This window comes from Ylistrum balloti, unplaced genomic scaffold (assembly GCF_031769215.1).
Source record: "Ylistrum balloti isolate Yb309-2 unplaced genomic scaffold, AGI_CSIRO_Ybal_v1 Utg369758, whole genome shotgun sequence".
Taxonomy (NCBI): Eukaryota; Metazoa; Mollusca; class Bivalvia; order Pectinida; family Pectinidae; genus Ylistrum; species Ylistrum balloti.
In genome coordinates, this window is record NW_026781958.1 from 602,503 (window position 1) to 615,075 (window position 12,573).

The 12,573-nt window shown below is 33.2% G+C and overlaps 1 protein-coding gene across 3 annotated transcripts in view; it reads right to left on the bottom strand.

Moving 5' to 3' along the window:
- Window positions 1-3,012: 3,012 nt before the first annotated feature.
- The window catches only part of LOC132543507 (vasodilator-stimulated phosphoprotein-like), a 43,648-nt gene continuing 34,087 nt past the window's right edge, over window positions 3,013-12,573 (bottom strand). For 2 of the 3 annotated variants that reach the window (XM_060207018.1, XM_060207016.1), the window contains exons 7-11: window positions 12,193-12,327; window positions 10,564-10,682; window positions 9,978-10,007; window positions 8,782-8,921; window positions 3,013-8,511 (exon numbers count right to left, since the gene is read on the bottom strand). In XM_060207018.1, coding sequence (XP_060063001.1) covers window positions 8,483-8,511; window positions 8,782-8,921; window positions 9,978-10,007; window positions 10,564-10,682; window positions 12,193-12,327 — 453 coding nt within the window. In that variant the 3' untranslated portion in view covers window positions 3,013-8,482. The remainder of the gene's footprint in view (window positions 8,512-8,781; window positions 8,922-9,977; window positions 10,008-10,563; window positions 10,683-12,192; window positions 12,328-12,573) is intronic. The other variant, XM_060207017.1, reaches the window with a different exon arrangement.

Genomic DNA, 12,573 nt, shown 5'->3' on the forward strand with positions numbered 1-12,573 from the left:
ACGAGGTATAATCAAATGGTATATTTAGGATTTAGTATGTAGCTTACAACTGTACCAGTAACTAGTATGTAGAACCTATCTTAAGCTTCTTTGCTCAAGTTTATACAAACAAATGATTCAGTATAAGGTGTTGAATATTTATAAACTTGGATGATGATAATTGACAGTCACTTACAACAAATCTTGTCCCTGTGCTTTTCTCCATTACTGTATGTGTAAGTTAAATATATTTTTCATTCATGGGCCGAAATTTCTACTTAAGAAACTCAAAGAATTAGATTTTACCTGATTGAATATTCATGTAATTGAAATGAGGAATATTCATTAGTGATGTGAGAGATGTTCAGATTCTGTATCCTTGGATAGACTTGAGTGGCTGAGATTGTGTATAAAAGATTCTTATCTATACAAAAACTGCAATATTACATCAGAAGGGAAAAATGTGATTTTCACATGTTATCATTTAATCATGAAATAATGGACTGTGTGTTTCAAGTGTATTCTTAACACTCCTTATGTATTGTGAACTGAATGTGTGAAGTCTGGAGCATTGACACTCTCCTTGTTTTACTGGCCATGTATGGACTGTCCTTGATTTACTGGCCTTGTATGGACTGTCCTTGATTTACTGGCCTTGTATGGACTGTCCTTGTTTTACTGGCCTTGTATGGACTGTCCTTGATTTACTGGCCTGTCCTTGATTTACTGGCCTTGTATGGACTGTCCTTGTTTTACTGGCCTTGTATGGACTGTCCTTGATTTACTGGCCTTGTATGGACTGTCCTTGATTTACTGGCCTTGTATGGACTGTCCTTGTTTTACTGGCCTTGTATGGACTGTCCTTGATTTACTGGCCTTGTATGGACTGTCCTTGATTTACTGGCCTTGTATGGACTGTCCTTGTTTTACTGGCCTTGTATGGACTGTCCTTGTTTTACTGGCCTTGTATGGACTGTCCTTGATTTACTGGCCTTGTATGGACTGTCCTTGATTTACTGGCCTTGTATGGACTGTCCTTGATTTACTGGCCTTGTATGGACTGTCCTTGTTTTACTGGCCTTGTATGGACTGTCCTTGATTTACTGGCCTTGTATGGACTGTCCTTGATTTACTGGCCTTGTATGGACTGTCCTTGATTTACTGGCCTTGTATGGACTGTCCTTGATTTACTGGCCTTGTATGGACTGTCCTTGTTTTACTGGCCTTGTATGGACTGTCCTTGTTTTACTGGCCTTGTATGGACTGTCCTTGTTTTACTGGCCTTGTATGGACTGTCCTTGTTTTACTGGCCTTGTATGGACTGTCCTTGTTTTACTGGCCTTGTATGGACTGTCCTTGTTTTACTGGCCTTGTATGGACTGGCAGAATTGCGAGAAGGTTTTAATGGAAGATTTAGGTGATTAGAATTACAGAGAATCTCAGCATAACAAAAGATTGGTCAACTTGTTTGTGTAAGACACCTGTCAACTCATGTGTATACTTGTGTACAACACCTATCAAATCATGTGTACAACACCTGTCAACATGTGTATACGTGTGTATGACACCTGTCAACACGTGTATACTTGTGTACAACACCTGTCAACATGTGTATACTTGTGTACGACACCTGTCAACATGTGTATACTTGTGTACGACACCTGTCAACATGTGTATACTTGTGTACGACACCTGTCAACATGTGCTGTCAACATGTGTATACTTGTGTACAACACCTGTCAACATGTGTATACTTGTGTACGACACCTGTCAACATGTGTATACGTGTGTATGACACCTGTCAACATGTGTATACTTGTGTATTACACCTGTCAACTCATGTGTACAAGACCTGTCAACTCATGTGTATACTTGTGAATAACATCCGTCAACTCATGTGTGTACTTGTGTACAACACCTGTCAACTCATGTGTATACCTGTGTATGGTAGCTATTAGTTTGTGTGTGAACCTGTGTGTGACACCTGTCGACTTGTGTAAAAACTGGAGATGGATTTTGTTTTCATTATTAATGCCACTTATAATATTAGTTTCAATATGAATTTATCTGTGATATATTTCTGAAACAGTGAAACCTTTTTGGTCTGGATACCATGATTTAAGATGCATCAAATGTTTACAAGGATGTTGACACTCTGAAGGCATCAGATGCGTTGTGTGAAGTAGACGCTGAAGGCATTGCATGTAATCTCGAATTTCAGGGCCATGAAAGTGTAAGATGGTTACTGGACTGACTGTCTGAAGACTTTTCTGGAAGTTTTCAGGACCAGATCAAAACGGATTTACTGTTTTATCATGTATATGAATTACTTTACTACACAACTTTTCTTTCTAACTTTTGTATCCATCTTTTCTGTTTAACTTTTCCTATGCAAACTTGCCATTGTACATCTCTTTCTTCTTTAAATTTGGTTGCAAGATTTTGTGTCGGGTATCGTGTATAATTATTTAAGTGTTCCATATTTATTGAAAAATGTGTACTGTTAACCTTCTTCATTTCTGTTTCTGGTTCATCATGATTTAAATTCAATTTTTAGTTTAAATGAAATTAACAAAGAAGGAGAGTATAGCAGTTTGACATGATACATATCCTGTAATGATCTAATGTGCTTGTTAAGTTCATCCCAGGTCAGGATATACTGATTTATTTAAACATTCCAAGGAGCAATTTCCTTTGATTATAGTGTACATATCATATGAAGTGTATATATATATATATATGTGTGTATATTGTACATGAAATAGAAGATAAAATGTCAGAATCATAATAAACAAAGTGATGTTGAAAACATTTGTTGTTATGTTGTTCCAATCACCATTTACGTGACATCAATCACAGCCATCTTGAATTTTTCAGTCAGTCAAAGTTACAGTCCAAATTTCAGAACTACCTGGATGTTTCTTCTGATGGTTCAAAAAGAAAAGAAACCTTAACAAGCCGACAAATTACAGTTTTCTGGCATAATTACAAAACTATCCGATAAAACTTTTAACAGACGAGAGAAGATGATGGTTATAAAAGCACGTTTATTGTACATACAAGATAAATACAATATACATGTATAATTGATCCTTCAATGTTCATGATTTACAATAAAATGTGTGCAAACATGGAATATGTATGATCTGTAGATAGGGATCGGTCTGGCCCTAATAATGAAAACAGCAGCTAGCTTCACTCTTAATGAGAAAAATCATTTCTTTTTTTCATGAAATCAAAAATCTTGTAGATAATTCTGACTGTTTATGTAAAAATCCAAAAACATGAGAATCATGCAAATAAGCAGATATGATTGCCATTATGATGAGTTCATCAAGTGACTACATATATTCAGCTGTCCAGAAAATTTACAAAGTGTGTGCCAGCAATATATAATGATAAAATCAATCATCAGTTATCAGTTGACAAATTAATATTTACAGTTACTCATAATACAATTTCTTTTTCATCTTTCTAAATCATCGTAGTGAAATAACCATGTCTTTTCTTCAGTTTAATTTTCAAGCCAGGTAGATGGTTATAGAACTGGTTATGCACCAAGATTACCTGCATGATTCAACATAAAAGTGTCATTTGCCTCTACTGCTGGTAAATCGACAGGGTGGGAGATATTTGATTGACGTTTTTGTATATGTTTCTTAAAACAATCATATTAATGAAATACTACAAAATTAGTTTTAAAGACATCATCGAAAAGTATATGTTGACAGTAATTTATAAGACTGAATATCAACAAAAGAGAAACAATGTTTTGCCACCATGATAATACATAAATGGCTTACGTTTAAAAACGGATCTACAAAACTATTTTGAAAAAAATGAAGAACACATATTGACTGAAAATCTCAAAAAATATGAAAGTTTCAACTCCTGAATTGTATACATATACCAAGTAGCAGAAAATGATACTGATGGTTAGTCACAGCTTGTACACAAAGAAAAAAGAAACTGTAATTTTGATTTAAGGATGATCCACAGAGGACCATACTTTCATAAATTTCTGTGGAAGAACTCTGATTCACATGTCATGTTCTGATACTAATATGGAAATAAACAATGGAAAAATATTTACATGTATAGCGCCAAATGTTCTCGCAATAGGCTAAACATATTAATGCTGATTTCACGAAGATACCGGGAAATTGCTCTATAGACATGATTTACATTTAAAAACCAAATAATTTACCCAAAATTCACATACAATCAGGGTTTTATGTCAAATATCAACTTCTATTTGATAGCAAAACATCATATCCATTTGAATATGACAAAAGTATTCCTACATCAGTTGTCCGCAAAAGACTTTACTGTGCAACATTGGATTTTAATATGTAAATTTTTTCAATATATTCCAGAATCCTATTTTTTGTTATTATTGGTCTATCCTAAAGAGAGGCACAATTCAAGAGGTAGGTAGCTTTTCTAAGTTATAATGATCACTGAAAAAAAGCTATTTTTAAGGAATGAAAATTATTTGCTGAACTGAAAAAAATATATATATCTATATATAAAATGATTAAATAATTTTAGTGACATATCATTTAGACTACACACCAAATGAAAGTTACTCCTAAATGTTGTCATTGAAATATTTCATCATTTAATTTTTGTCAGTTGTCCAATCATGCTGATTTATGGGGGGAAAAAAGAGAAAAAAAACAGCCACTGAAATGAAAAATCTATTATGCTTTACAGAAGAAAGTAGAGAATCACCCTTAAAATACCGTTTGCTGTTTTTAACGATATGTACAAACTTAAACAATTGGGAAATCTGACTTCAATAGTTGTTGTGTGACAGATCTACAGTAATAATTATAATCAGATGAAATGAAAAATGGAAACAAATCTAGGATTCAATAGAATGAATATGAGGCATCTTTTCAATGGCACGAAATCATGATTTGTTACAAAACGTAATATTTTATAAAACGATTCAGCAACTGTTGACTTATCAATGCCAGAATCAGCTATGAAACCGACATTTTTCAAGACAGACTCAAAAAGGGCAGAAACTTTACAAATAGGAAAATGTAAGCTTCAACATATAAAAATCTTGCTGATATATTAATATTTCTTTTAAAAAATCTCAGCGTGTTGACAATTTGATGATGTCAGGACACTTCGGATTCAAACAACTCTCACACCATTGATGTTTCTTCAATAATATTATTGGTACTGTAAGATAATATGTATATGTGTATTCAATATACTATCCTTGAAATTGAAATTGAACGCCAGGACTAGCTCATCGGCTGTAGGAATTGTCTACAATCCATTCTGAGCAATAACAACATGGCACCACTATCTGATAACAACTTTATTCCCTAAAAATTCTACTCTAAGGTTTAACAGTATCTACTTTGGCATTAAACGATGAGTGGGTTCCACTATAATCTATTATGGGCATTTAAAGGATGAATCAAATCTACTGTTAATATCTAAAACTACATGAATTAAAGCCCATCAGCACTTTGTATGGATTTCTGTACAAAAAAAAAATAATTGAGAAATGGATGATACATTAAGCAAGGGGATGAGAGATTTATATCTAAGTCTATTGGGCAAAGTTGGAAAACAATCTTAAAGTCAATACTAATAAAGCTAAAATCAGCAGATGTACGATTTGTAGTTTTACTGCATTGGTAGTTTTACAAGAAAGGGATGATTTATAATAATAGTTTTCTATCTGTGGTTTCAGAAGCAAGTCAGTCATGCAGTGATAACTGGAAGTATTTAGCAGTGATATGAAGAATTTGGTACTTTTATAAACTAATGGAAAGTCATAGATTAACTTTTATAATAAACATGACTACAAGTAAATGAAATATTATTTCCGTCTCTCCCTCAGTTTTGTTTACAAATAATGGTAATTTATTAATCGGTTAAGGAAAATTACCCCAAACAACAAAACAATTAGATGATTAAAATGGTACACGGTACTCTTAATTAATTTTTCACAATTTTGAGATCAGCAACAACTCTTTTGAGCAATCAAGCTGGCCATGCTTCGTCAATGACAGCATTTGTCTTTTACATAACCTAGGTGCACCCTGCTCAAGGATTCTACAGATAAAACAGGCCGAGGTAGTCTTTGTTTATCTGTTGGGACCAAAACAAAGGCAAACCTACACTGATCTTATTTGACTTTATTACAAGTCTTGACTAATCCTTTCGGGGCCTCTATTTTTCTGCAGGTCTGCCCCAAATTATAACTTAAGTGCCAAAAAACTAGTTTGTCTGCATAAATGAATGCCAAAGGTGTCTAATTGTCCACATCTAAGTTACAAGACAGATAGATTGAAGAGAGTAATAACTTGATCAAGCACCCTCTTACACTTCATTGTAATCTGGGATTTTCATTTAGTAGAAACTGACAACTTTTCTTTATATGTGAAGGACCTGAGCTTATGCTATAGACAATTGTAGAGTTTTTTGGCAATGATGATGAAGACCTGACACAGCAGTCTGTCATGTTAAAAAAGACTGCATATACAGTACATGACCTTTCTAACTAAATACCTAAACAAGAAGCACCGGATAGGACTTTTGATGTTTCTTTACTCTTTAACACAAATATGTCATGGGTGTAAAATCTTTGATTATCTCCCCTTGGTAGTAAAAGCTATCACATGTCAATATTACCAACACATTGCTCCAATCAGTTATATAATCTATTCCAGGCTACCAACCGTACATGAACACAAATCCTCGCTCCAACTTGATTAAACAGATTGCACTTTTCCATAGTCTTACTAGTCATTGCAAATCAGCAAACACACAACATCTTACAATCTGACAAATTTTATGATTATCTGATCCTTCATCTTATTTTACATGATTATCTCCTCTTCATGTCTAATTACAACAGCATACTGTGCTGCCCTGATATCTTAAAATGTGGGTCATTGTTATCAATATCTCCTGTAAATGTGGGATTTGAAAGTGATCAATGTTTAAAAATAATAACCTTGTACAAAACAGTTTCTACTAAATCTAGCATAAGAGGCAAGGGAGACAACTGCTCTCGTGATAATTTGTAGTTGTGATTTACATGGATAAACACATAAAACTGATACATCATATAAATATTAAGAAATTTCATCTATTATTGATTCTGTATTCAACAGTGGTTTTATTTGACAGGAATTAATTACTCTAAGTGACTGGTCTCTAATTTACAAGTATAACAATAAAAAAAACATCAACAAAACATTTTCATAAATATCAAAATATTCATCATTTTGTACTACACTTTTTCAAACTAAAAAAAAGAAAAGAACCATTTGTTCTATGTGACAGTTAATACTGTAAACAGCAGTATAAGTGATGGTCCTAGATTTAAATATGATCATGTGACAACACATCAGCTCATGTGACAAGACAAATCTGATCACATGACAACAAATCCAATCATGTGACACAATAAATCTGACCATGTGACAGGAAAAGTCTGATTGTGTTTAATATATATAACAATAATATTCGTAAAATAATGACGACTTTTTTGGCTCATTTTTCTCGTATACTCCTAAGACGATCGTCTCAACATCTCCTTCAACATTCTTATCTCGCTCTCGCACTGTCCAGTAACTATTACACCTGAACAAAATTAGGAGAAATGGGTATAGAATAAGAAACCATAGGTATATTTGATAAGTGACCAGTATTAAAGAACTGAATGATGGATACCTCTTAAATAATGATCATCATTCGTACAGGATTACACTATTCACATCTGTACACTGTATCATCCACTGACAAGCTACAAATATTGTATGATGGAGCTGTATTGCCAAACTCTGTTATAAATATTTAAGACTGACTATTAAACACTGAGTAACATTCCCAAATATTATGTCTGAGCTAGGGCAGAACTGTTGAAAATTCATGACTTTTTTCTTCTAGAGTATAGTTTCATAATGAAAAAACTTCAATATTGACTTAATGTTTTGTGTATGAATTACTCTGATCAAAACTATGAAAAGTTTTGTTAGCTTGAAAAAAGAACCAAAAAACAATTGATGGGAATCGGCTACAGTGATAAGAAATGCTCCAGCCCTTGTATCCAAATGACACCCCTAAAACCGAGGCTGATACACATGTATACAATGAATTATTAGTTCTAGAACCAACAATCAACGGAGATAGATGGTACTGTTGGAATGGCCTGTACATCTTCTTCTGCTCCAAAACATCTTGTCAATCTGACGTAAGATACGTATGAAAATAAAGCCTCCAAATCACCTAGATTTTTCCACTTCCTAGTGTCTGCATTGATCATAGAGGTGATGAAGCCAAAAGCTTTGTTTCAGGGTATACTTGGTTACATGGAAACAATAAGTTTGGTCTGCAGAAGAGGTCTGATGGGCCTGTTAATTCATAAAACACCTTGTGTTCGTCGTATGCTGCACCATGACGTAAATTGTTCAGAGAATGCAGTCCAAGCTCTCACACACCAGGCAGATCACTATCACACTACGCTTTATCTATGGCCCAACTCTTGTCGAATTGCTGCAACAAGAAAAGTGAAAACAATAACATTAATGACCTGGGATTCCTGATCATATAAACAAAAGATGTTACGGAAATTTAATAAAAACGAAAAATAAATTTATGTATAACTGAAACCATTTCTGTCCTCATATTTGATCCCCCCCACCTCCCTTGCCCTCACTAACTGCTTTTTTCTTTCAATACTTTTCCATAAGTTGTTTTCATTTTTTTGTAAATGGTCCATTTCTATTCCATCACATCCCTGTTTCACAGGTAAGCATATCTCACCTTCTATGATTTCTATCTTGACTTTATGCATTTCGTTCCTCATTTCTGTAAGGATTTCCTGTTTAAGTGACTCTAGGTCTGAACTGCTTGGTCCATTAGTAACTCCCGTCGTATCCTGTCCAGTTAAAGAGTTAATTCTCCTAAAAAAACAATAATAAAGGTCTTTAGTTTTAAGATTGATGAACATGTAGTCCCACTCTCCATGAAAGTTTGAAAGAAAAGGTAGATTTCCTCAAATATTCTTTTATCATCAAACTCTCACCATCCTTTAAAAAAAAATTTTGATTTACTTGAAGAAAACTTGTCTTATGACAATATTCAATGTAGACGTAATAATTACATGTAGTTGTAATTTATGAAGAAATTCTGAATGACTGTATATTCCTATGTATTTCAAATGATATAATAATACCAGGTGATTTTTCCCATCCTACTTCACTTCTGTAACTTTCTATATAAGGAAATGGTGTCAATATGGTGTATCAACAAACACCATCAAATCTTTTGTAATAAAATCACTTGAAATGTTTATGGAATTGGATGAAATGACAGCTGCTTTTTAATAAAATACTCTCTTTTACCTATATAACAAAACATCCAATACATACATTTTATAAAGACACACATCACATACTATTTCTGTTCAGCATATGTTGCTGTGTATTGTGTCACATTTCCTTGTCCCTAGTCACAGTATGTTGTTCTGTATTATTTTAAAGTTCAGTGTATATCACATCAATTGAGTGTATTCTGTTGTGTATACAACTGCAGTGTAATGTGTGTACTTTCTTATCTTAAAGTTTATTACTAAAAATACAAAAACAAACAAAAAATCAATCATATGTCCACTTGTCTGAAAAAAATTATTTATTCCTTCATCAGAATTCAACCTGTTTAAAATCTTAGGATTAAAAGACAAAAATAATTTAGAGAGTAAATGATATGCATTTATGTTATGAAATACTACTTCAATGGAAATATCTATGAAAAGTTTTTCCTGAGCAGTGAAGTCAAGTTTCTAGAGAACAAGGCTACATCAGACAGAGAGATATTCAACACATCACCATGCTACACCAAGTCGAGGATCAATATATAGAACAAATTATGACTGAGATCCGAGAGTCACCAGCCATGGACGACTGACCATGCAACAGACAGTAATATATCATTAGAGAATTAGTGGTATATCTCTGTACCTGTCAGATTTTGTCAAAAATGATGGCTTCCTACAGAGAAAAATTAAAAGTTTTGTCAATTTATTAATAATATAGGAAAGGATAACTTACTAGGGAAAAAAGAAATCTGTCAGAAAAATATTGATTAGGATTTGCCTGTCACAAAAATATTTATTAAGAAAAATGTTTTTTTTGTAAATTCAAAGAAAAATTGAAGAAAAAAATTATCTAAAAGCAGCATAAATACTGGTAATTTCCTACAAAATAAACACTTTTAAAAAAATACAAATCACTTTTCTCTACAATTCCAGTACAATAATACCATGAAGTAGTTGACTGTACTTTGGTAAAGAAATGTCTGGCATAAGTTGTCATTTTGATTATACAAAATCTTCACATTTCACTCATTATTTACCCTTCCTTATTGATATAAAATCCAATATCTATTAAATACACTTACATCCAATATAACAAAATTAAATGAATTTCAAATGAACCATGCACCAAATGTAATATCAATGACTCAAGGTCGTCTTCACCATCAATGTTTGATCTGTAATATGTCATGAAATGCACAATCAAGGGAGATCACTCTACTCTTACTTACTTTCTACTCATCTGTGGAGAATCTGATCCATTTGATAGTGTTTTGCCATTGGTTGCTTTTGTGGGCGGCGGCCGATTACTTGAAACAGGTACTGAGGGTGGGGTTTGGGTTCCTGGGTCCTAGACAGATAATAATTTACAATATAATGAATACATCAGACACAAATATACCAATAAGTATGTTGGTAGTACAAGAATATTCTTCTCTATAGTTTTTCCTTGAAGTCTATATATCAAAACATGATATTTGAGAAAATTTCCCTGTTTGTCTCATCAAGTATTTGGACTTTACCTATTTTTCTCTCATTTCTATCTCTATAATACTGGTCTGTCCCCAGGTTTACTGTTTTTGTATTACACACCCACCCATGCAATACAGGCACTCACGCAAAGAAATGTGATGTGTCCCTTCCCAATTGATATTATTGCCTGATACAATGTATACAGATTTCTGTGCAAATATCTATTTACAGTGACTGTTGATATATTGTTTACATTTTTCTGGAGAATTCTTCTGTCAATTTGTTGACTCATCGCATTATTAAAAATGATTTTTATGTAAATCGCATCCTTTGCAGTTCACTGTCTATGAATGAAGCTATTTCTTTCTTTTTTGATAAGAAATAAGAGCAAAACTTTTCCATTTGTCGGGTTGAAGGACGGGATATTTCAACTGTGGCAAAGCCTTGGGTTTTACAACATTTTGTGACTCCTCCAGAGGAATCTCCCTATCCTAATCCGCAACACATGAAAGAGCCTTATATTCCCTCCCAGTTATATATTTTGTTCATCAGTATGTTGTAATTATTCTCTTGTTTAAGAATGACATCAAATAATACAGTGAATATACCCTATCTTAGAGTCAACAGATCAACACTAAGCTGGTATGAACCATTTTCTTGCATGGAATAGTTCATTTACATCACGAATGTCAAAACAAGATATTAAGGTTTTAAGGATTACAGTAAAAGTAATAAGACAACATCTCCTGCCAAATGTTAACTACTGAAACAGGTCTCATTTATTGTAATTTTCCATTTCAAGCAGCAAAAGACAATATGTAAATATCTTACACTAATTTATTAATGAATTTTCCAAAACATGTAAAAATTCTATTTTAAAATATTAGCTTTTCTGCCTAAATCAGATGGAATGGATTTAAGTGTAATGATACAAATTATATGAGTTGGGTTTCTACATAATAAAAAATAAACACTGCACTTTTCAAGATAAACTCAAAACATTCTGAATAGAATTCTTGCTACTAATCAAGGATTTGTCAAGAATGATGTTGTCTCCAAATACTTTAATCTATTTCTGGATAGCCCTGTTAGGGAAACATAATTTCTTTCATCACATAATCTGCCTGTTATCCAGTGGCATCACTATTGTTATATACTCAGGAGCTTTTTTTCATTGGCAGCACCAGTCAGAAATCGTGATGTCATGATAATAACAATGATTTCATATCATGAATTGAAAAAGAGCACAACAAAATGACAACTGCCATTTCATTTTATCCTCCACATTTTCACATTAAAACTGAGAAAAGGTGCAATGAAAAATATATTAAAATAATTTGTATTTCCCACCACAAGAAAACTCATTAACGATTCTTTATATATCTTACACTGGCAGGTGGTGCTTTAGACTTCTTCAGGCGATTCTGTAATTCACTCATGAAATCACCACCTCCCCCACTTCCAGATCCTCCACCTCCTCCGCTAGATCGATTCTTGTCTCCAACACTCGACCGGTCTGCCTGCTAAAGTGCACAAAGTTACAATATATGCTAAATGCAACTTACTACACACAGTACAAAGTTGTTTTTTTTAGCCAGATGATCTAAAATTTGAAGTGTTGATAAATCCAATTAGTCAAATCACAAACATGAAACTAATACTGTTTACAGATACTCACAATTTTCATTTTTAAGACAGTTAATGAATTGTGAATCAATTCAGTTCCGTCAATGTAAAGCACTGTAACAATTATCAAAGGAAACAACACT